Consider the following 24,966-nt stretch of genomic DNA (forward strand, 5'->3'; position numbering starts at 1 on the left):
ACGCGCGCCAACAAATTTTAATTTCAAACATTCGATTAGTATTAGACGTATTCTATAGTAGATACGAATGACGTATCTCATTCGGAAATGTACAGTTTCTTACTATAGTAGCTGCGCAATAAGTACTATTTCATTAGCGTACATACGGAAGGACAAAAATCAGGATAAAAACGGGACATAATAAATTAGTCAGAAATGTTAGATAGTAATGTCAAACTCTATATATCAATGGTTATATTGTTTTCATTAATATAAGATTTCTTAGTAATATGACGATACAAATTTTATTCCGAATACCGATGAAAATCTTGATTACGTAGCATCCACAGATCATGCAGCTATCCGACGGTAGTCCCACGAATCATTTACTGTATCTCTTTGATACATAATTCGATCGCCTATCAAATGATCCCTTGCGAAATAAAATTCTATCATGGTCGGGAATAATTTGTAGCCAACGCTAAAAAATGAACGAAACGTAGAAAGAACACGAATTTGCCATCATGTCACTTTTCATTTTAGTATTGAAATGCACGTACAAATGGTCAGGCATTGGTAAAGGATCCTTGTTTCTACGAACTGAATCTAGTATGTCGTCGTGTTGTTGCTTCAACTCCTCCCAGTTAACCTCGCATCCCTGCTTACACAGGTGGGATCGAATTTTGCAAAACAATGGCTCTCTGTCGTATAAATGCTGAAAATCTTTTCTTTCCAACATTTTCATAATTCCTTCGATTCTCACCTACGGATCATAAGCGAAACACACGCAATAATGATACGAATGAAAGCACGACTTATTCGATAGTTGACCTTACTACCTACTTGTCTGCTTATTTCTTGCTTCTCTTCGTTTACGTAAAACCACAGATAGCACATGGCAACGTGCGGAACATGTTCCTGAAATGACCAAAAGTATACCGAAGTGGAAGAAATCGGTGATTTCAGTTTGAACGCAAATCGATATTCTGCCACGTGATAGACTTACTATGTGGTCAGCTTTTTTACTACGACGATCTGTTACGATCACAAAGCCATCATTATCGAATTCACGAAGAACAACATTTCTTGCAGACACTTTGCAGTCCCTGAAAGAAAAGACGCTCAGCGAAAGATACTAGTCAGGTATCGTACATATAAGAATTCAGTGTGTGAAGTTTTCGTGCACCAACTTTGAAACAGTGGCCAAGCAACAGGCATTTGGCGCCTTCGGATTGTATTTCCGGTATTCGTCGTGCCAAACTTTGAACAAATCAACTGGATGCTCGAAGACTCGATCGATTTTCGCAACGTCCGAGATATCCGATCCCTTTGATTCCTTCGCATAGGACGATTCCCGTATGGGAACCGGTTTAGTAACAGATTTAGTAGAACGTATCAACCATAGTAACAGCGACTAACCAACATTTCGTGAACCGCCGGAACGCGCCGGTTCAACGGGTCGAATAATTGAAAGAAAAAAATGAAAAGGAAGAGAAGTCGAAATTGTTTAATATTTGATAAATGCATTAGTTTTGAAATCGGTAACGTAGAGATTAATCTGGAATATATCAGAAACGAAGGAAGTGTCACATTACAATGCGGCTTGTAGAGATAGTACGCGATTGAAATTTGACACTTTAGAAAATTTCTAAAAAGGAACGCCAGAACATGATTACGTAATAATAGTGAACGGTAGTGAAGTGAATCAGTCGAACGAATAGATTCATCAGAATTAGAGTAATGATATTCTTACCATATTCCTAGCTGAACGAACCGAGGTGTATCCAGGACGTGATCACGCTTATGCCGTGCGTTGCACTAGCGATTTCACTGCATCAACGGCTAGCGCGCAACTATCGAGCGTTTATTAAGTAACCGTACTCGAAGCCTCCCACCATCCCTACCACACTCTGCGCAGAACTTCCTTCGCAATGCTAGCAAATGTGCTTGCAAAATGTCAACTCCATCCCGTTATATGTGCGTTCTCCGTTGCACATCGAATCTGAACTTGATATGAAATATCCCTACCTGCTTATGCAACGACAGTGAACGGCACTGCAACGAAACACGTATATACCTAGAACGATCCTGTCGTTTGGTAGAACAAAAGTAGATTCATGCAAAATGAATAGAGCATAGATTCAACGAGCAATTCGTCGTTCACATTTTATATTCTATTCTTCACATTGTACTTGTTATCTTATCGTTACGCGTCTAGCATACATGTACATGTAAACGCATTGTTTCGCGAAATACCAGTTTTTTACAATATTATCATCGCGTGTGTGTGTTTGTTAGGCGAATAATGATACAACGATGAATGTTTAATGAACTTTATACGTGTTCCATTCGTACCGAATCGAAATAAGGCAGGAAAATTTCTTGTTCGTATCACAATTCCTCTTTCAGTCCTGACCAGACTAATCGTATTAGTAGGTCGATATGTATACTTTTCAATTTACGGATTCATTAAACTCGAATATTTTCAACGGAAAGATCATTCGATGGTAGACATTATCCAAGCGATGTTCGAGGAAACTTTGTCGTACAATCGAGGTCTTTCAACACCAGCTTTCGAACAAGCTATTCTCCAACTACCGACACCCATTAAAGCCCATCTACGACCGTCCGACTGTAAACACAGCATAGGACTACCGGCAACCTCCTCTTCCTGTAGACACAAAACAATCATTTAGATTTTTAGGTATGCGTATGGAGGTTCTCGAAGAAATAGAACACTTGAAGAATTCACTTACGTTACAATCATCGTTAGAATAGGCCGGTTCCGTGCATACACTGTTTACCGATGCAATACTAATGTTTTCGCACCTTTCCATCGCGCTATACTTAAGCTGTACTCTCTGCAGTAGGTCGCCTAATTGAAGAGAATTCTCCGGTGAGAAAAGTCGTTAAGATGAAATTTGTACAATGATTCAGGAACATTGCAATCATCTAATTGAAATCATTCATTAATTTGTATCGGAGGATAGTAAATTGTACGTATATCATCAAAATTGGTACTGTGGCATCGAAAAATGATTTCCAGTAGATAAAACTTGACGTTTAATACTGTCTCTATCTCTAACGTAATTCCAAGGATATTCGACCTGATTTAAGATCGAAAAAATTGTCACTGAGATTGTGTAAGCTATCGCCAGTTAACATCCCTCTAAGGTCGGTGCGTAAGCGGTACGCATAATTACGTCCTTATATAACGCATCAGGCGGTACGTAACGTAACCATAAGGTCATACGGTGCATTGGGCTCCTTGAGGAGATCGCGCGTAACGTATAGAAGCAATATTAGAGGCGAGAAGAAATGCTACTTACGATTTCTGGCCCAGCCGAGAGTATTGCAGTGAGATGCGTTTGCTGGTGGATCTTGACTCGAAGCCGAGGGCAGGCAAACCGGTCTCACGAAATCCGAGAATGTGCTCACAGGTTGATCTAGCTTCAGTAAAACCGTTGAGCTTCCTTCTACAGGCGATTTAATCATTCCTACAATTCTACGTTCTTGTTGCCAGGGCGATGTGCTTGAGAGACGTACTGTGCCCATTCTTGCGGACCATTCTGCTTTCGGTTGACTGAAGAAAAAGAAAGAGAAGTCTATACGTGATGTAATGAAATGTAGAAACATTGTAAATAGAGGGAAACTCACCCTTGGAAGCAGGATGCCGTGGTAATTAACCAATTTTTCGCAACGAGAGTAGCGTCGCAGACGTGTACCTCTTCTTTGAATAGAGCCACGTGCCAGGGCCAATCGCCTGGTTCAGCCATTTTATTCAGACCTTGCATGCCATTCTTTCTACGTAACGATTGTACGCCACACTCTACACGTAAATCACAATTATTCGAACATTGAACATTGATCGAACATTGACAGGACAAAAAGCGTTTTTACAATATTTTTCATACCAAGCTCAGAGCACCGGACGTACATAACTTCTTTGCTCGGGCAAGGTGCCCGAACGAACGTGATTTCTGTGGCCGATGGATCCTCCATATGCACGTATTGCACATCATTCTCCTCGTCGATCCTTATCTCCACGGACTCCACCCCTCTAAAAACCGAAATTTACGTATTTTACGTATATTTTGAACGGGCGAAAAAGTCCAGGTGAGACCAGGTGAGCCATAGGTACTTACGTATACGTCAATAGGTTGCATAAAGAACTAGCAGCAGTCTGGAGAACGGTTTCCATTTCCGTGCCTGGCAGCGTCGCGTTAAGATTCGCGGTGCAAAGTTTACCGATCGAGCCTTTCTCGTTGAACACCACGAAGCCTTCGCTATTGTATCTCGCGGCGTGTGGAGTATCCGAAGGTTGAGCTTTCGCCGCTCGAACGCTCGGCGCCAACGACACTGGACGATATTCGAATGTGAAAGAATGAAGATGGTTCGACAAGAGTATTTCAAGTAACATATTCAACGACACTCACGACAATCTTTCTCGTCGCTTCCATTTGCACAGTCAACTTTACCGTCGCATCTCTTGCCACGTGGAATGCACGTTCTACCTACACCGCAATGCATATAACCCTCGCGACAGTAAGCACAATTTTTCTCATCCGAAAGGTCGGGACAGTCGATCACACCGTCGCAAATTCTTGGGGAAAGTGCTTTCTCTTGAAGCGCTTGCACGCACCCTACGACAATCCGTAATCACCTGTGTATAGCACGATGTGCCCTTTTCTATGCAGCTACCCATACAGCTTATTGCAAGGAAGAAAAATCACAATTATTTACCTGGTTTCGCTCTGCATCCACCTTGATCCGCGTACTCTGGAAAATTCGAACAATCTAACAACCGTTTGATTCGAGCGGGAAGCCGTGTGCCACATCCGTTCCAAAATTCTCTGCAAAAACTTCTGCAAGGTAAATGGAGAAGATCTTCCGGTTGACCCGGCACGCATGCTGGTTGCAGAACTTGACATACAAAATCGTATGCCAATCGATAACATTCCGCGTCTACCAGTTCCCTGTCGAATAACGTTACTAAAATAAGCTTCGTGCTAAACCGCAAATAGACTTTCGTCAATTTCAAGTATGCGCACCTGAAGGCGATCACGTCCTCTTCTACATCTACCAACGAGCGGTGACCAAGTATGTTTGGATAAGATGTAACATTATAAGGAAGATGTTTACAGTACGATAAATCCAACCTGCCACATCGTCTAGGAGGAGGTGTCGTAGTTGTTGGTGGAGGCGTTGAAACGGTTGTTTGCGAATTAATTTGAGCATTCAAGGCTTTTATGCTTTCTTGAACCTCAAGACTCTTCGAATCTATCGTTAAATTCGTCAAGTACTTTGAAGTTCCGGGATCAATCTCTCGCGATAGAATATCCACAATGTCCGTTGTTGTAATAGATTGGTATCGTGGATCGAATCGGACGTCAAAGTGCACTACTAAATCGCCACCGTCGGATCTGCGCAGTCAATTTATTTTATGCTATTTGCCGCATTTTGCAGAATTTGCGATACGTTGATATGTATAAGCAGCGATATACGCAATAACATCGCGTGTTATGGTTAAAAGCACAGGTGTCGTGAAATCGCGAGAAAGCTGATTCGAGATCGTCGCGAGGACTCGAGTGGATTTCTCTCGCAGGAGACGAGATGATTTCCAAAGAGATAGCTTCTCAAGTTTTAACAATATCTCCCACAGAGATTCCTCTGCTTTCCTTTTATATCCCGTGGCTGTTAATTTTCCAAACGCTTACCCGTCCAATGCTAAAATCTCCACGGTGAGAAAGGAGACTTTCAACCAACTGCGACGGAAGATCAGATTAAGCCGATCGCGATACTCTCGAGATCGTATTCGAAAGGCTTCGGTAGAGGGATCCGTTAGTTCCGAAGCGAAAGAATCTCCTTCGATAACTCGGAAAGTAGCCAAGAAAATTTGATCACCTGGCGGATCCGAAGTTAGGAACGTATCTGAAAGTACAGCAAGAGCAAATGAAATCAACTTTGACGACGAGATTAATTGCAGTGATAGACTCGAAGTAAAAAGTACGGTACTATGCTCGAATACATAGGTATCTGTAATTTGTCCTAGATTAAGATAAACTTGATCAAGATAGAAATGAAGGTTTAATATTCGACAAACTATAATAATATACGTAAACAAGGCAATCACCATTCAGAATACGTGCTTAACGTTCAAAACTTTACCTTTCACTATGCCTTTGCTTAATCATTTTTATACCACAGCTATCACATTTTTCTGTAATACAACTTCTTGCGGATGACAAGCAATCTTTTGCGGCTAGTAGATCAACCGCGCGAGAAACCGGCGCGGCACAACCTGGCACATCGTTTTTATACGTATAAAAGTGGTTCTTAAAATTTCGATTTATTTTCATTTTCACGATATACCTCAGAGTTAAATCGAATCGGTAACTCGATAAGTGAAATTTCACGATTCCTTGGACGCCGAATGCTTTCGAAAGGAGGATTCGGTCGTTATGATGGAGTATTAAAACGATTCAAGGACATGGATCCCCTCTGTAAGGTCGAACGTTGGAGTTGGACTACGGGCAGAACGGCTCGACAACTCGGTCAGACCGTTAACTCCGCTACTTTCAAGGACTCTTCGCTCAACTCACGCGACCGTCCAACTTTTTCGAGATTCGTTTCTCTATGTTTCTCGAGGACGAATTATAGAGTATGCAGGCGCGACTCTTCTTCCTTGCGAGAGAAGTTATTATACAAGTTCTTTCTGAGGTGTCTGAATCATCTTACAAATCAAATATTCGACCCAAGTAGGTACATGAACGTGTACCTACGTGTTTTCTTCGAAGAGTCGGTAACTCGGCCAGACCGTTATATTTGCACGCTCGAAGACCTCAATGGGCTCTGGCCGCATTATCTTTCTCTTCTTCTTTCCTCTTCTTACTCGTAGGAAAGTCTAAACGCAAGACACAAATCTTTCCAAACGATCTCACAATATCGATACATCGATACTCATTTCTTCGAAATTCTGTGCAACGAATATTGAAAAGTGATGAGATTACACGTTCTTCCCTTTCAGCGCATTCTTTCTAAATCTTCCAGATTCGCGTTTTTCTTTTTCTTCCCGTCCCACTGCTTTCCTTCCTGTGTGTTGTTCTTCGCTTATTCGTTTATCGTACGATCTAACGCGATGTCAAGGTGAAGTACACACGTTCACGAGAGAATACCACGCTTGCGAGAACAAAGGAAAACGTCGATCACACTTTATACTTGGCAAAACATCCAGACACCGTGAAGTTGTCGGTCTCTCAAACCAATCGCGATTCATTTCGGAGTAATTTCATGCCTGAAGAAACCGTCGCGCGTTGCGTTGATCCTCGGCTAAGCGTGGAGTAATTTCATTTCAGAACGCCTAGCCTGGAGAATCGGGCATACAGCTTACAGGGAAAGTGTACGAATAAAATATCGTTTTGAACGTCTGACATTTCTCGACAAGATGGCTCTCCATTTATTCGTTACACTATAAAACAAATTCGAGAATAAAATATGATACTTACAGCCAAGATATATGGAGACTCCCGAAAACAGAAGAAAGAGCAAAAATGCGGCCAACACGCAACAACCGCATCGATATTGTCCACCGAGTTTCTTCGTGAATCGAATGTCGCTGTCCGAAGACAAAATCGAGCTCGGAGTCCCAGCTCGACTAAATTTTCTGGTGCTTACTGTGCTCACCGAAATCTGGAAAAGAATATCAACTTGAACGCCTTCTGCAAACGAATTTCGTCTTACGCAACTAACATCGGTCGAGGTATGCGATGCGTAAGGAAATACTGTTCTCCTGTTGTCTCAAGAAAACTGCGATTAGTCTTTTTTTCTTCTTCTTCGTCATTAAATGCCTTCGTTTAAGCAAAAAACTGCCATGATTGACTATGAGATTTCTCGGAGTAACACGACTTGTATTGGCAATTGCATTGTACTTTTACCTTACGAACGAAACGACACGATCGAGATTGTTATCAGGGTGCCTACGACGGCGCAACGATCCTTTTGTTGCAAAAAAAAGGAGCGTACATAATGTTCAAGATTGGCAGTCATTCGAATTTGCGAAGTACTCGACGCGATTCTGGAAGTAGTATACTGCATAAGTAATTGATAGGGGCGCATGGCAACATTCAGTCCGTTCGAGTTTCTGCGTGTATTCGTTTTCAAATTCGATCCACGGCAGAATGCACATTGCGTTCAAAGGCAAGTTAAGCAGTCCTGTTCAGTGTCGGAGCAACGAGCTACTTCTCTTCTCTGACTCGTGCACCCAACAAGTAACTGTGTAAGCGTCCGTGTAATCGTCTCACCATCGAGATACACGTGCACTCGTCACTAACACCGATACGGCTTGCGGGCACTCGCGTGAATGCACGATGCGGTACAAACGGCCTACGCCCTCCTTCAAATGTTACGCTCGGCACACGCTCCAAAGGAGAGCCGATGGATCGCGTCGCGTCGCGACACAACAAATTCACGATCCCCTTTTTTATTATCTGCCGAGTAATCGGACAAATTTGAATCAGGAAATGAAAGAAAAACCTTCAAGGAATGGAATCCTTCAAGTTTCCACTTGAAAGATTATGCTTTTTGCTTGCAGGAGCCGTTCATCGACACTAGATACTCTAAGAAGATAACGAATTACTCTCTAAAAGGTCGATTAAACGTGGATTTGTGAAATACTTACATCGTGATGGGATTGAAATTCAGTTTTTTACGATATCTTTTACTTCCGATGCTCAAACATACAGTACTGGTATACTTACTTAATAGTAAGTACCTATCTTGTGTCTGGAATTATCGTAGGAAATGCATGTTTCACAAATCAAAGTTGTGCAACGTTATTGTATTTCTTCTCGAACGATAAAAGTAATTCTTTCCTTGACGATGCAACTCGGCGAAAAGGTCAAGAGACTCCAACTTATTGGAGGAGCGGCAACTTTCCGACAAACAGACGTCTGATAATTCATGAGTAGAGTACGGGAAAACGGTGCAGTCTTGAAAAAATTCAAGACAGATTCAAAAATTCAACAGAAATTAAATAGTGTTACATAGACTATGTATACGGCTACGTGGAATTTAAACCTGTCAGATTGAAAAGTAATATTTCATATGAGCCGCAACCTCGACAACATTTAACTTGTATAGCCAACGATTTAGAGACTGAGGAAAATCAAGACACGACACGTTACAGAAATGGTAGGACTTACAGGTAGGTCTTTCGTGAAAGTTTCGCGAAAGAATAGCCATCCTTGGCACGAACAGAGTTTCTCCTATCGTTTCGGTTCCGGTAGAATAGAGAGAAACGATAATCATCGAAACGTGTAACTACACAACCTGCAACATCGTCATCTTGCTGTTATCGTGTTGGACGTCGTCCCGATTGTCTCACAATAGTGTAGAAAATGCCCTAATGAAGCACTTATTGAGAAAAGAAACGGTGTCATCGACCAAAAGAAGGAATCTACAACGTTCCATTAACTCTGCTGTCTAACCGTTCGATTCCTCGTGACTTTCTTCGCCGTTATTACCGTTATTTCAAACGTCCACTGAATTACCTTCCCGAAAGAGCTCTAGGAACAAGTTTCGTTGCCTGTTTTAAATTATAATCGATCGGTGACACGGCGTAGGTGCCGGTAAACGAGACGCACGTGTGCGTGCACCCAGGTATACGAAACACACAAAATAATACGAGAAAACAGCCTCAATAAACGCTTATTATCTTATTATCATGTTTTTTATATTGGGATGTTCGTTACCTCAGGCTAAGTAAGAGAAACTCTTGCGTGTTACGATTGATCGCTCTCTTTTTTCTTTAAACGAGATTGTAGATTTGCATTGAATGTAGCTTGGCGCGAAAGCTTGCACGCGATACTGCGAGACCAAGCAGAGAAATTCAACGATCTTCGATGTACCGAACTCAACTTCGACTCTGATGCGCGGGCAGTTGTGAAGCATGTGATAAATGTCATTCACATATTCGAGCGGAATGCCAATCGCGTGATTGGCTGCTAGTAGCAAAGTAACGGTACCGACAAGAGACCAGATGACGACCCAACCCAGATCAACCCAACCCTGTTAACGCATCCTTCTTTATTCTGTTCAACCTAGATTTCCGACGAATGTGTAGATATTCGGTATCGTGTACAGTATACGTCATACATCATGTGCATATACATATACGTACACATACCTACAGCATTCGGGGTCAATGGAAAACCAGGTCAGCATGTTTACGAAGAAACGAATTTGACGACGAAATCGGCAGAATTTTTTCCCAGATACTTTTCGCCGTATTGATTCGAAAGTTTTCATCGAAGGAAAAAATTGAAAGAAACACCGACTTTCATACTCTCGTTCGACACAATAGATATCTGTCGACGTTCATCATTTCTCTTCGATTTTGCGTTGTTTCGCGTCTGATTTCACACGTGAGCCACCTGGTTAATTAACCGTGAGTGAGAAGGTAACGAGAAAAGCATGTATAGAGGGAAAGCGCGCCACAATCGTCTCACCTTCGAATCCCACGAGCTCTTCCGCTTGTGTTCCATGGCGACGGTCATCTCTGAGCCGTTCTAACAACGATTTCCTTCTGCCTCATCAACGATCCTTCGGTACGTTTACCGGTTGTAGCCGCGCGGACATCATCGTCGTGGAATTGGATTTCGTTTCGGTGGTTAGTCTTTGCCGATGATCCTGCTTCTCTGACCTAGCTGCTAAGCATCTCATCCAACACCACCGATGACTTTCAAACTCTTCTGTTTTTCAGTGCCGACCAACTTTGTACGACACGATTAGTTTCATGTACTTCCGTTTCCTCGATTTTATGTTCTGTAGCCGAAATTTAGAACAGGTCGAATCCCGGCACCTGTACAAAAAAAGATAATTATATTACAAGGATATAAGACAACAGCCTCGAAGCGCAATGCAATTGTAATACAGTCGTAGTTGCACTGTGAATCAGACCATTTTAAGAGAAACGAAGAAACGCGATATCTCGTATTCTGATTCAGATGAACCACTTGACACTGCCACCTTTTAATGCGGTTTGACGAGTTTTCATGACACAACCAACAATCGAAATCGATCTCGTATACGCAAGGAAATACTAAGTGAAAACTGTTTCTAATCTTTTCTTATTGCTCGTCGATTAGAAGACATGTAGAATTCAGAAAGCATCGAAAGCATCGCTGTACGCGTTTGAAATATCGTCGACCACTACACGTTCTGGAAACGAATTGCTTACGAGCGACAGGTGCACGAGAATAATCGCAACGGCAGGCAAGAAGTTTGTAGTTGAAGTAGCCGAAAAAAGGAGGAAAGAGGCAGAAACGGGCGAGGCGTACTGCGCGCTCGACTAGACAAACAGTTTGATCGTCGAGACTGTAGAAGAACAATTTCTCTGAGCGAGTCGTAGCCGGTCACGAAGCAAGAGATTGTCCTGAACGAAGCGAAACTGTTGGGAGAATGGAGACCTGCTTGCTAGCTCGCTCCCTCGCCTCTGGATGCACTTTCACGTCATTACCGGTTCTCTACGACACGACGACGCAAAGCGTCGCGACGCGACGCGACGCGACTCCACTCGACTCGACTCGAATTTTAAGCCAGAACACCTAATTATTCGGGACAAAAGCGAAAAAAGTGCATTATCAAAAAAATGAAAGATCAAACTACTAATGTCGATTGATAAATTAACTGCTCAACCACTAACATATTAGACGCATCGACTAAATCGAACAAACGCGTGTTTAGAATCGATCATATTTAGAAAGCGTTACATTGTGTATGACAAAGGAACGTTTCAAAATAATAGAATAAACAGAAGTGAATAGAGAAGGAGGAGGAAAATGATATTTTTAGGTTCAACTTGTTTTAGAGCTTTACAGGTATTTGCCTGTTGCCTACATGCCTACACCCGAAATACTTTTCTCGAATCAACTTTCAAGGGGAACTTGTTTTATTCTGGATTCCGTTGAATAACGTGTTGATGCCGTCTTTCGTATCCCCGAGACAAATGATTGTCAATGAACCGAGTTCTCCCGCGCGTACGATATCTACCTTCCTATAATTTTTCAATTGGTACGCAGAATCTATCGTTTTCAATGGTAACTTGCAGATAGAAATGGAGTCTGCATCTTTTTACCAGTATTATGAATTTTATTACGAATGTCGTTACTCCAATATTTTTTTTATTGCAAAGGTTATTAATGTACAGCAGTTTTACGTGCAGAATTTGAAAAACCCGCCAACATATACCCTGATATAAAATGAATTAATAAAATATATCGACCGTAAGATCAATTTTACAAATACCTTATTTACAAACTTACATTCGCTTTTCCCGAATACATTTTTTTCCAGAAACATTGGCAAAGAAACGTCGCTTTATTCATATCGTGCAACGATTCGTTGCTTCCATATCAGTTTCCCTTCTTTTTCACGCAAATAGTGTTAAGCGCACGAGCAACGGTCACAGAAATGATTGCAACATCACAAGTTGATCTCACTTAAAACGGTAGCCCTCTGCTCGATGACAGCTGTTATTTGCACCGGAAGCGTATCTCCTGTTCCGTTCTCGAACACATTAAATCGTGGTTTTACACTACACGAAGCAACCGAGGCACACTCTTCAAGGCGATCCTCTTTCTTCGCTTCACAGAAAGAAAGAACCGTTAACACGATAGCCGAACCTTCGAGGAGCAAGGTGTACGCACGAATGTGCGCCGCTCGACGCTCGGCAGCCGATTAATGACCTGGCAAGAACGTACACGCGCCCTTCTCCGTCACGAAATCGCCTCAGGTACACCGTTTTTCACATTTCCATAGATTTCAGCTTCTGCAAATCAGCGGTACAGCTCCTATTTCACTCTACTTTCCCTGTTCTTTAACGTCTTCCCATTGCACGCGTTCCGATTCCTTACTGGAATACGTCCCTAATTTGCATGAGTATACCGTCCTCTCCTTCTCCTCTCCAGTGCGATGTATTATGCTTTCCAGATTATTTCATCTAAGCTCGAAACGCGAATTGCAAGCAATAACGGTAGAAATTTTGCAAGAAATTCCATCGGAAGGTATTATCTACTTATACGGTCGAGCAGGATCGTGTCTCGATGGTACGTTGAAATCCTAAGAAGGCTTAGACCTCGTGTCGGTTGGTGGTAACGGATCAGAGTGTTGTTCGTTAGAAGGAAAGAAGTAAAGGTGAGAAGAAAAGGCGTCCGACAGAATTCGAGTACTCAATCGTTCAGTTTATTCGTATAGACAATTAAACGATACATATACATGGTGTGTACGAATTACGTGTCTCTCTCTTAGGTCTAATACATCGACAGCGATCAGAGGCGCGTACAGGGCATCGAACGATGCAAAGTACTCTGCCACGATTGCGTAACTACATTAATGATAATGATAAAAATTAAGTATAACTACCCTGTAAAATACGTAATGCGAAAGTTCATTGATATTCGTTTATATTTATACGTGATTGTAATTCACTGATACTCGAGAATGATACTATCGTTTCGGGGTTAGCGGTATAAATAGGTAATTGCTGTCTGCCATACGACAGATTTGCAAATTTCGGAGTAAATCTATGATATAATGGTTACTCAGGCAATCGAACTATCGCTCGATATTCCCGTTCCAATCTAACCCGAAGGCGTAAAAGAACACCTGTCGGTGACAACTGTGATACGCAAGGTAAACGATCGTCGAGTCGCATCAACGAGGGAAACATTATTGCTAATATTGTATACCGCCTCGTACGTGAGAAGATCGATTCGATCGCAAGAATTCTGACAAAAGTATCTTACGATCGTCACACATTTATCTTCTGTTTCAATCGATACCTATCAAAAATGTCTAATTTTCACTTTCATCGTCTTACGTGTACCTTTGTAAGTGTATGTTCGCGAAGACAGAATATTATATTTCTGAAAATTCTTGTCGCACGAGACAGGCGGCATCGTTCTTCGTTAAGCAACCGTACAACCGTTTTTTTCGTTCGCAAATCTCAATTGCGTTTTCCCGTATAAACGGGAAAGAAGTCGAATATAAAATTCAGCAATTCGCTGATACGTAGGTACTCAGAAAAACTAACTATAACGAATTCTTCATTTCGTATACATAGTACTATCGTGCATTAGGTTACAAAGTAAATAAATTGGCTAAAAAAAAGAGATCGATAAGAAATGCGGATACACAGAGACAAATACAATCGTGAAATGCAACAAGTATATAAAATATGCAAACGTGGTATTTATCGTTTGTCAGTTACGTATTTTCAGCTGCCATTTGATTGGGTGATTTCGTCGTGAAAACCGGTAAATTCAAACGAATCGAACGATACTGTTTGATGCGAGAAGAAGAATGGTCCCTAACATAAGCAAAATTGATTCGGCTTGATTCGGTTGCGCGAACCAATGTGGCGCGCGTAAGAAGTTGTCCTTTCATCGTTAAAACATCATTCGCGTAACACCAAGAACGTTTCACGATTTAAGCCTTTAAGCTAATACACGCGATACGAGCGACGCGCGTGAAATAAAATACTGACGGTCATTGAATGCGTGACGTTTGACACGCACGTTCAACATTTTTCTCACCCTGCTGCTTAGAAGTACGATATCAAACGTGGCATATATATCATTCTTCCGGCACATGAACGATTTCGAAGATACGTAAAAGGAAAATGAACATATCAAATAGATACCATTTTCTCGTACTTGATAGAGAGCGGGCTCGTCGAACAAAAAAGTCAACGTTCGACTATCCATCGTCGACGATAACCTCGCATTGCGACACAGTTCCAAGTTCTTCTATATATTTTTCTCCTTATTATAAATATCTAAGGTACGACGTTGGTAAGTTAGTTATACATATTTATATTTATATTTATATTTATATTTATATTTATATTTATTTTCGACGCTGCAATGGTCGCGTTACACGTTTTCGTACCCTGTTTTCTTTCGTGTAAAAACAAGGATAAACTTTTGCTCCATACTCTTCGCCCGTGTAATAGGTATGTAATGTATGTATGTTTACGTTTACGTACTGCTTCATCCATGCGATGTAACTTCGCGAATAGGAACCTTTCGTTCCGCTGTTATTCTCGTCAAAATTCTTTCGATCTAGATCGATACAGGGTGAGAGCAAAACGACGATACAATTTAGTATTGTATTAAAATTACTTAAGAGCCTCACGAGTCCGTTATTCTCCAGGGAGATGTGGTGCTGGCACGGTTTCAGAGATCGGTGTCGTACCAGGCTGCGACCTGGTTGTTATCTTGCGGTGGTGCAGGAAGCTCTTCTAAATGATCGAAACTCAGTTCACCCTCGTGCGCCACATCCATAGTGTCCATCGCGCCATATGTTGACCCTCCACCTATTTCCAACCCTTGCATCGAATCTACTGGAATCTGGCCATAACCTGTTTTATACAAAATTCGTGATAAACCCAACATCTTCTCCTTCTATCTCTAATATTTAGATATCGACAAGAACTACATCGCTAAAAGATTCTGCTAAAAAGTCTTTTCAACCAGTAGAGCACAACTTTGCAAAGTACTCGCAAATCGCTTTCTTACCAACAGAGAAACATTCGTTGCTTTTCGTTAATCAAGAAACAAACATAAACGACAAACGAAACTTTAAGCGATTAATTCCACTATTTTCTTTTCTCCTATGGAAAAAGTTATGCATATTCGGAGCAAGACTACACGTGAAATCAATGAAACTAACGATAAGTAGCCAAGAAAAAGAGTTAGAAGAAGATTTTGCAGTACGTACGAAGGTTCACATGACATTTGTATGCATGTGAAATCAAAATGACAACTACCAGAAGTAATCGACAACAATCAAATGAGTATATCAAAGGCAAATTTTTTCCTCAATCGCGTTATCTTTACAAACAGACTTTGTTCGCGGTATTTATACTGTTACTTTCAAATAACAGATGTGTTCTCTCGATACAATTACAAAAACATCTTATCTAATTACTTACGAATACATTTCTATGCTTCTTTCCATCATAAAGTACGTTCAATTAGAGAAAAGACAACGAAAATATAAATACACCATGCAATGAAATTTGTTAATAATCGAATTACAGAGAACACTAATTCTGCTGTGTGTTTCAGAAAGAAAGAAGAAGCATTCACAAAGCGTGCATTATGTGTAATATTTACAAGACAGAATGGAAGGTTTAATTGACTTATAAACAAAAAGCGTGTCAAGATTTAATTTAGCGATTGACAACAAAGCACAGAGCAGAGTACATGAGAGCTGAGTGTCACCTATGTTACTGCGAGATATTGTTGATAGCCTGTATTTTAATATAAGTCCATGGGTTAAGCTGCTGTTAAAATAACACAGAATTAAATGCATCGCTTTCTTTTCCTTATTTGTCGATAATATTAAAAACTAGACGAATTGTTAGAAAAGGGTTGTTAAAGATTTCCGTCAACAGAATCGCACAAGTAGAAAATACAAGAGCACGGGCACATACATCCGGCATTACCATGTCAATTTATTTTTGATTCGATTTTTGGAAAAAAGATTTTCCAGAAATGTGATTCCTGTTGCAGCAATCGTTACAGGATTTAGGTATCTCATAGTTTACGAAATAAAACCGTTAATATCGCGGAAAAAAGAAAGTTTTTGTGAGTTCACCTACAACGTCCGATCCAACATGTCGATCGTTCGAAAGCAATAATTGGAGAGAATATAACGCACGTAACTTACCTTGCGGCTGATACCCTCGGCCTCCGTGGCTGCTGTGTACGCTAGGGGGTCCTTGTCCATACATACCATCATAGCCTTGATCAGGGCCAAGCATGTCCTGAAGATTAGGTAGCTCAGATCAACACAAAACGTATCTTCTTTGGTAGGCGTGTCATTAACACCCCAGCGCGGCGCGACGAGAGAAGTTAGGTTGACATACTTGTTACGCTACATCATCGATAACTCGCGCGAAATTGCCATTTAAAATAGATAAGATATGTGAACAGATAACGTGTTTGTAACTTTCAGTTTCAAAAGTAGTAATCGCGCTCACTTTTGTTACTCAGCCTGTAAGGGGTGAAACACGAATTGGATGAAACGCATTCTCATGCATAACGTAACGCAAACTGAGAATCAGAAGAAAATCATGGCTGTACATTTATTATTACAGACTCCATTGCTCCATTAGGCACGACCATGGAATACTTTTTGTCAATTCGTCAGTTACGCGTTAAGCTAATCATGTGTACGACAATAATTACTGTTCAAATGTTACGAGCACACAAGAAATTTTGTCGACGATTTCAATTAATTTAGCTTCGTTTCTCTTTCGTGTTTTTTCAAGAAAACAAAACTAATATCACACGTACCTAAGTTGTGCAAACTGGAATAATGGATAATGACATTCAATTTTGTAAATTATCTAGTTATACATTTCTAAACTTACATGGTGGGGAAGATTACTTATGCAAGTACCTGTTACTAGTCATCATCGCTTTTACTATTGTTGTCCTCATGGCTCGATTTACTTAAAAACACGATGTAACTGATATCACTATTCATGAATTAGACGTTACGTTAATATTCCCTAACACGGTACAGCAAATTACGAAAGCGAAGGCTCTCAGCAGCAGCGGCGGCAGCGGCAGCGGTAGCAGCAGCAGCAAATGCCGCTACATAAGTACGCAAACAATGTACTTCAATGTTACAAAGTGTTTCTAAGGAAATCAATTTTGCCACGGTATAAGCAATACGTGCTTTACCATTATATTAATACAATACCTGTAAATCTGGAGGCATTCCAAAATCTGCGTTGTTCCAGAGATTTGTATCTTCACGGAACAAAGAGCTGGTAAGTTCCATGGAAAGTCGTTTCTTGTATTCTTGCGGTTTATCTTCACTCATACGGAACAGCACGGCTGCCGCGTAAGTCGCAACACCTTCGTTTCTAGAGTGCAGCAGCTCCGTTAGAGGAGCAGTAGCACCTTCCTGTTCAATCATCTCAGCACCTTCCTTATCGGCAGCAAGTTCGCAGAGTACTCCAGCCGCTACGCGTTGAATATTTTCGATCTCGTTGAACAGCAACTATATAGAAAAAAGAAGGAAACGATCGATCAATAGCAATGCAGAAAGTAAAGGATGTGTGACACTGAATTTACAAACCTGCACGAAAACAGGAATCACATTTTGAGATCTTATAATGACTCTATTATTCGACTCCCTCGCAAGAATATGTAGCGCTCCTACGGTACCCTCCACTATTTCCTCCATACGTACACCACCGTCCGCATAAGCGTCAGATATTTGCTGACTTCCTGTACTAGCAACGGACGAACGTTGTTGCTGAAATGGAGACATCGATCGTTTTAGATAATATAATTGGTTAAACGTACCATCTTTTTTTTAAATGGTTTTTTCAATTGATACCTACTCGTTGTGTTTCGGGGAAAGCACGCATTAAAAGCCTAACGAGATGATGAATTGCTCCGTGATCGCGAAGAGGTCCGTGATTTGCAGGGCAAAGGGATAAGTTGCGAATTAATCCAATCACAGCTTTAATGAGTGGCCAACGCGAAGGTGGATGCAACAGTTTTACTATTACTTGAATCCCATAATTTAAGCGAATAGAATTCTGTACCGTTTCAGCTTCTCCGTGACGAGTAGTTAAATGACGAAGCGCGCATACCGCTGGTTCGCTGATCTCTTCTCGACTGTCCGCGTAAATGATAGTGCGAATAAGAGCATCGACACCCCCCACTTGACATACCGTTACCTTATTACGTTGATTGTTGCAAGTGAGATTCGATAAAATACCAGCGGCACATGTGACGAAATTCGCATCGGTAGAACTGAGCACTTGTACAAGACTCTGCAATAAACCTTCCAGTCCGTCGACTTTGGTGCCAGCATCCGATAAATTTCGTAACGCCAACAAACAATTTTTGACGACTCTCTCGCTCGGATTACCCAGATGCATCGAAAGCGCTTGCATACCACCAGCTTCTACAATAGCCGGTTTGTTGCTTGTACAAACAGACAGCACTTTCAGAGCTCTCGCAGTCGTCCATAAGAGCTTCTCGTAATCGTACGAACGCATAATTCGTACTAATGATTCTGGTCCTTGAGAAGCCAATATAATTAATTTGCTTTCCTGATTGCCATATGCAAGAAGTTGTAAGCAATCTGTCACTACAGCTAGAAACTTTACATTGTTTCGTTGTAGCAAAGCAACCATTTTTTGTAAACCTCCAGCAAGACGGACAGCCATTTTGGAACCTTCTTGATGCAATAGTAAATTGTGGAGTGTTGTTACAGCATAGAACAAAACAGACTCCATTGGAGAGCTCAAGAGTTTCACAAGAGCAGGTATACCACCGCTCTTGAAAATAGCCAAGAGGCCTTGCCTGTGATGAGACAAATTATGCAATGTACCAACTGCTGCCTTTGTCGATTCAAGATCTTCGCTATTTGAAATGGCACGGACCAATGCATCTATCATTTGCGAACTATTCATAAGAGCCTGACGAGATGCTTCTTTCTTGGAAAGTTGATGAACCATCATTGCTGCCTGAGATACAACCACCTGGTCCTCGTCGTTTAACAGCTTAATTAATTCAGGTATTGCACGTGTTGCAAGGTCAGCATCGTCTTGATAGTTTATCAAGTTAACAACCGCATGTTTCAGCATCTGACTCGGTTCTGCCAATCTCTGTACAGCAGTAGGTTGAGCTTGATCAAATTGCGTAGAAGGAATTTCTACGCCTCCTTCTAATGTTTCTGGAAACATGGCAGCACGAACTCTCTGAGATCTCGTGTGGCTCAATTCTTGACTAATTTCGTCTACTTGATCTTGAGTAAATCCTTGAGCAAATCCTTGATCCAAATCGAACAATAATTGATCCCCTTCCATTTCGTCGTCCTCTTTGCCAGATAAGGATGGCGCTTGGGTGACGACCCCTGAATGAATTCCTGAGTCCCCCATGTAAGAATTTTGTTGCCACATTAAAGTTTGTTCTTTGGCAGAACCCATGGGTAGATCACCCGGGCCTTGATAATTTCTGTGGGACACTACAAAACAGACGACAGGGGATCATATATATCTTCATTTGACTACACGACTTATTTTTGCAAAGATTATGTACTCACTTGGTCTGGATTGATTGGATGACATTTGATAACTCATGGTTCCTACGGGAGAGTCTATCCACACCTAAGGTAGAGAAACTTTGACGTATAGAAACAGCACTGTTGTTCGTATCTTTAATAATACAATTCATTCAAAGAATCCAAACGTAGCACGAACATATCGCGATTAAGCATGCAAGAAAATGTTCACGATCCCATACAAAGTTAATGCTTTGGTCGCGTTCCGTGCCAACGTATCCTAAACGCGCAGAAACAAATAATACGATACATCGTACGGATAATAAAAGTTGCTACTTGTTCGTCACTTTTACGAATAAGGAAGCCGAAACCGAAACCGAAATTTTCGTTAAAAGGTTGAAAGACGCCAAGACGCTACGAGTAGGGTCAGTGTACCGTATCGCGAAGAATGGAAGGAGGATGCGATCGCACGGAATGTGGCCACGATCGAAAGATTCTCCTCTCCAACTGTTCCTATAGCTTCCGCTTTAATACTGAAATGCAGAATTATGAACTGAGTCGGCCCGTTGAATAAGCTTAGTGGTAAATCAGCGATGAAGGTAGACGCAAGATGCCGAGTGACGCTGGATTTTCGAAAGTAGAGGGACGCGCGTGGGCGTACGACACAACAAAGCTTCCGAGAATGCAATGCATCACTATTTTCCGAAGATCGACGTACGGCTAAAAGCGGAGAGCAGAGAGCGGCAGGGGAGTGAAAACGGAAGAGGCGCGCGCGCGCGCGCGCGCATGTGAGAGAAAGAGAGTGTAGAAGGGCGAGAGGAGTGAGAAAGAGAAAGAGTAAGAGTAAGAGTAAGAGTAAGAGAAAGAGGAGAGAGGGGAAGAGGTGTGTGTGTGTGTGTGTGTGTGTGTGTGTGTGTGTGTGTGTGTGTGTGTGTGTGTGTGTGTGTGTGTGTGTGTGTGTGTGTGCGTGTGAGAGCAGAGTGAGGAGAGAAGAGAGAAAAGGGGAGGAGAGAGAGAGAGAGAGAGCGAGCGAAGAGAGAAGAGAGAGAAGGGGAGGGAGAGTGCGAAATAAAGAGTTGATTACGATATAGAGTCTAGTGAAACAGAGAAAGAAAGCAAAGAGATGGAACACTTTGACACACCCAGCGTAAACACAGCCGTCACGGAAATGACAAGTTTTTTTCCCCTATCGGTGGTCGACGTAATGGCGAACGATAATATTCTACTTGCGCTTACCGTATCGCGAGGGTCGATCGAAAGCAATTTCGTGAATCGTACTCGAACGAGGCCACGAATGACTCACTATCGCGACACGCTCAATCCACCAAATTCCCTTTAACTCCCGACACTCGGTCACTCGCTCTTCTCCGCACGGACCTCTTGGCCTTTCTTGCCTTGGATCCGTCAACTAAAGATGGCGGAAAACGACGCGCAACCTACCACACTACCGCCACCTGTCGTCCGCACCGTTTCGAGAATACAGTGGTGCTCACTCAAATATCTAGCGACACTGCACGACGTACAATCTCGACTTGAAATAAATCGATATCTCTAGAAAAATTGTTATCGATTTGAACCTCTTACGATTCAAATCTCGTATCACGGATCGCAGCTATGTTTAAAAAGTTATCGTACGAATAATCACCGTACATCTAATATCAATTTAAAATCGCAAACGCATCAGCCTGTAAATCATCTAGTTCGTAACTAGCGAATAATGTTCGATTAAATAAACGTGTCAGTTGACGACAGATTTGATGAACTATATTGAAATTTGAAATAGTCAACTTATCGGTTACGCAATGGTACGCGAGATACGTATGTACATGTATAGATACCGTCGTCATAAGTACGTATACATATTTACGTAGTTACTCGTGACGTACATATCTACTATGGACCTCTGTGAAACGAGAATTCAAATGATCCGGTGACATGTCGGAAGAAAGTATGCCAAGCACCGAACAACTAACGCAACGATACCCTGTAACGTTCCAATATTTCACATAAAAAAACGAAGGTAATACGTAGTATGCATATAATATCCTAGAGTCTCGGAGATCAATTTCAATTAAAAGGTAATTCCCTGTGACGTGGCAATTTTTTAATGGATTCCAGTGGGTATTTGTCCATCCACGGTAGCCGAGAATTTCTGATCGAGTCCGGGAGTAAATCGTGTAGCTGGACAGCTAGAATGCGCGCAAAATAACAGACACTGGAGTCCAAAGTAAAATATACTGGCCGTTTGGCGGGAACACCATTCGTTATCGGCTGCGCCCACGCCGATTAATTTTCGGATGCGTGATGGCGGTACCGTTCCTTCCGTTCCGTACAGTGATGATACATTTTACGTCAGCGCTGATATTGAACGGATAATCGGAAAAAAGGAAAACACGCTTCGAAATATATCATTTCTCGTCGATATTTCAATATCCCACGAACATTCCCCGAATAAATTTACGTTCGTTCTTTTAATTAATAACGAACAATAACTACAGCTCGCATAATTCGGAAGATAAACGTAACGGTTCCTTGTCCGGCAATTTTATTGGATTTTCCTGCCGCCGCGCCGCGCCGCGAGAAAAGTTTACTTGAGTAGGTACTTTTAGACCAAATGAAAAACGTTTCGTTGTATCTTTCAAATAGGAAACGAAAGAGCATCGATTCAACTGCGGAGAAAAGTATAATCATCGGTGGGAGACGAGTAGGTAATACAGTTTAAATATTCAAACATTTCTAATATTGATAGCAGAAGTTCGTTTATTCGATTATCCACGATTCCAGCTACTAATGCGACGTATCGAAATTCAGAGTAGACACAATCGTACACTCGAATCCCATTTCGAATCCATCTCGAATCCGGACGAACGGGATCGTAGTGTTCGAGAATTTAGAAGTTGTAGTAGTTTGATAAGTGTCGTCAATAATATGATAATAACAATTCGTAGTGATGGAAACGTCCGTATTAATTGAAGTAAAGTGGTCGCAGTCGATTCGCACCAAGAATCGAGTTTAAAGTATCGACTGTTACAGTGACAAATATTCTGGTATGCTCTCGGAATCGTTCAACGTGTGTGTACATATATGTACATTGAAGGCAGAATAGAGGCATGCTGTGCCTATGTAAAAGGACTATCTTTACAACTGCTAATATTTCTGGATGGCATGCTTATGAAAATACCCTGTAAAGGATAAGAAGGTAAATTGTGTTTGAATCGAAGAAATCAGTACGTCTGTTCCACGAAAGATTTGGATTGGAATATAGCAAACGGGCGGATACCTTTACGATGATTCATCGTCAGGAGAATGCAAGTTTTTTGTTCTCCCGTAACATTTATTTATTTAGCATAGGAGTCAACTACAGCGTATTCTCGTTCGTTTCGTTTATTTACGAGCCTAGGGGGGGATCGCATAGCCCACGCTTCGCTATATCGAGGATATCGCCCTCCGTAAACAAATTGGCGAAGGTGAATGTTTCTTTCGTATAGCCAAGGAAAAATGATGCGTACCGATCGTTTCGCGGTCGATCGAGAAAAGAGTATCGACAACAATCCAAAAAGGCACGTCGCGTCGCGTCGCGTCGCATCGCGTCGCGTCGACGAGGAGGTAAGAGGTTTCAGTTGACTCGTTTGCTCCCTCGATTCCTTAAATTTCGCATGGCCCTCGAAAAGAGAACGGTCCCGTCTCGAAGGCGGACCAGGTAGAGCATAGAGGGTGACAGATGCCCGTTCAACGGTGTGTCTCCCCACCTACGCGGCATGCTGCTGACACGAGCGTTTATGTCTGCATAAATTCTCATTTGAGCCCCGATAATAAAGTAAGCACACGAGGGGGACGGACACACGTTGCCCGGTTCGGCGAGCACAGGCTGATACATAGATCACCGTTGAGCGTGGGGCAAGAAAAGGAGGAAGAGTGGAGCAGGGTTGAGCGACGGAGGCAGAGGGGATGAGCAGCACAGGGGCTGAGAGGTTCGCAGGGGTGAAGGGGCCAACGATGGCTAGGCATATATTTATGCGTATCTATATAAGGTACAACACACGGGCACGTTGCTCCTCGAACCAAGCCTCGCCACAGAAACTTGCACGCACCACGCACGCACCACGCACGCACGCTCGCACACAGGATTCTCGAGATGCGGCATGCTTAATTATATGCATTCTTAGAATCCCTGTGAGTCTACTTCACTTAATGCTTTCCAGTACATCGCAATGCTTCGTACGTGTTTACGCAGCGAAGGGAAGAAGAGTCACGGCGCCACTATTACTGCTCTATCTTCGGATAATAGGAACCTGTACCTACTACGTTACTTCTTTCTTGTCGGCGATTACTGTTCAACTTTCAGACGTAGTGATTCAAGATGCATGTGCATGCATTTCAGTCTAGAAACGCAAACGCTGTGCCCCGCTACTTAGGCAAATCGTTCGATATTCATCGTGTTCGAAAGTTCGCTACACCCCCGACGATGATCAAGCATAGGAAAGTTTTGGCTATTTTCCCAAAAGTCGGAGGTGCGAAAAGGTGGAAATCGCCAGATCCGGCTAGTCTCAAGGGAAGAAAACGAGTCAGCGGTGAAGTTTCACAGATACAGTCGTATCGTCGTCTGGCACGGTTGATGGAGTAGTCTCGTGGCTAATGTCGAGCGGCGACGAGGGCGGTGGGTAGGATGTAGTCAGCGTGGTGGACGACGAACGATACTCGATTCATCACCTGGACCTTTGGAAAGGACTCACGCAACTCCCAAGGCACAGAGAAATGAAGGGAGGCGGGCGGCGTGCCGCGGCGCAGCGTCGGAGATCAGGGTACATAGTAGATGGCGCATTGGCATCGCGCACCCTTGAGAAGTCGCACGATTCAGCAATCGAATTATACATAACGCTTCGGCTTTGTTCG

General features: G+C 42.2%; 3 protein-coding genes across 7 annotated transcripts; all 3 read right to left on the bottom strand.

Moving 5' to 3' along the window:
* Positions 1-206: 206 nt before the first annotated feature.
* Positions 207-1,884, bottom strand: LOC143182963 (pyridoxine/pyridoxamine 5'-phosphate oxidase). Its single transcript, XM_076384305.1, has 6 exons — positions 1,733-1,884; positions 1,170-1,315; positions 986-1,085; positions 823-897; positions 540-742; positions 207-460 (listed from the first exon to the last, which is right to left on the bottom strand). The coding sequence occupies exons 1-6, from the start codon at positions 1,733-1,735 to the stop codon at positions 331-333; spliced, it is 657 nt and encodes a 218-aa protein (XP_076240420.1). The 5' UTR covers positions 1,736-1,884; the 3' UTR covers positions 207-330.
* Positions 1,885-2,125: 241 nt separating this feature from the next.
* LOC143182962 (atrial natriuretic peptide-converting enzyme) lies at positions 2,126-10,538 on the bottom strand. Its single transcript, XM_076384304.1, has 12 exons — positions 10,485-10,538; positions 7,485-7,668; positions 5,697-5,910; positions 5,031-5,402; positions 4,723-4,955; positions 4,416-4,622; positions 4,125-4,338; positions 3,894-4,039; positions 3,637-3,808; positions 3,309-3,562; positions 2,736-2,854; positions 2,126-2,650 (listed from the first exon to the last, which is right to left on the bottom strand). Exons 1-12 carry the CDS (start codon positions 10,530-10,532, stop codon positions 2,477-2,479), a joined length of 2,337 nt encoding a protein of 778 aa, XP_076240419.1. The 5' UTR covers positions 10,533-10,538; the 3' UTR covers positions 2,126-2,476.
* A 4,526-nt stretch (positions 10,539-15,064) lies between these two features.
* Positions 15,065-21,446, bottom strand: Arm (armadillo). 5 transcript variants are annotated; one of them, XR_013002556.1, is made up of 8 exons: positions 21,310-21,446; positions 20,116-20,179; positions 18,401-20,037; positions 18,133-18,312; positions 17,752-18,054; positions 16,711-16,807; positions 16,263-16,324; positions 15,322-15,397 (listed from the first exon to the last, which is right to left on the bottom strand). XR_013002556.1 is itself a non-coding variant. In XM_076384477.1 (7 exons), exons 2-7 carry the CDS (start codon positions 20,150-20,152, stop codon positions 15,213-15,215), a joined length of 2,439 nt encoding a protein of 812 aa, XP_076240592.1. In that variant the 5' UTR covers positions 20,153-20,179; positions 21,310-21,446; the 3' UTR covers positions 15,065-15,212. The 5 variants fall into 5 exon arrangements, 3 of the variants coding, with proteins under 3 accessions (XP_076240592.1, XP_076240594.1, XP_076240595.1); XR_013002557.1 differs by having other exon boundaries at positions 15,335-15,397; positions 16,263-16,321; XM_076384477.1 differs by lacking the exon at positions 16,263-16,324 and having other exon boundaries at positions 15,065-15,397.
* Positions 21,447-24,966: the final 3,520 nt, after the last annotated feature.

Source organism: Calliopsis andreniformis, chromosome 9, assembly GCF_051401765.1.
Source record: "Calliopsis andreniformis isolate RMS-2024a chromosome 9, iyCalAndr_principal, whole genome shotgun sequence".
Lineage (NCBI taxonomy): Eukaryota > Metazoa > Arthropoda > Insecta > Hymenoptera > Andrenidae > Calliopsis > Calliopsis andreniformis.

Bases quoted from the DNA above. Each gene is read 5' to 3' on its own strand.
- LOC143182963 (XM_076384305.1), bottom strand. The intron at 743-822 runs GTAGGTAGTAAG...TATGATCCGTAG, and splicing joins AGCAAGAAATAAGCAGACAA to GTGAGAATCGAAGGAATTAT. The intron at 461-539 runs GTACGTGCATTT...TTCATTTTTTAG, and splicing joins TTACCAATGCCTGACCATTT to CGTTGGCTACAAATTATTCC.
- LOC143182962 (XM_076384304.1), bottom strand. From the start codon at position 10,532: ATGACCGTCGCCATGGAACACAAGCGGAAGAGCTCGTGGGATTCGAAG. The intron at 4,623-4,722 runs GTAAATAATTGT...GGATTGTCGTAG, and splicing joins TGGATGCAGAGCGAAACCAG to GGTGCGTGCAAGCGCTTCAA. The intron at 3,563-3,636 runs GTGAGTTTCCCT...CTTTTTCTTCAG, and splicing joins ACGGCATCCTGCTTCCAAGG to TCAACCGAAAGCAGAATGGT.
- Arm (XM_076384477.1), bottom strand. From the start codon at position 20,152: ATGAGTTATCAAATGTCATCCAATCAATCCAGACCAA. The intron at 16,808-17,751 runs GTATTGTATTAA...CCTAATCTTCAG, and splicing joins GAATGCCTCCAGATTTACAG to GACATGCTTGGCCCTGATCA. The intron at 15,398-16,710 runs GTAAGTTACGTG...TGTATAAAACAG, and splicing joins CCGAGGGTATCAGCCGCAAG to GTTATGGCCAGATTCCAGTA.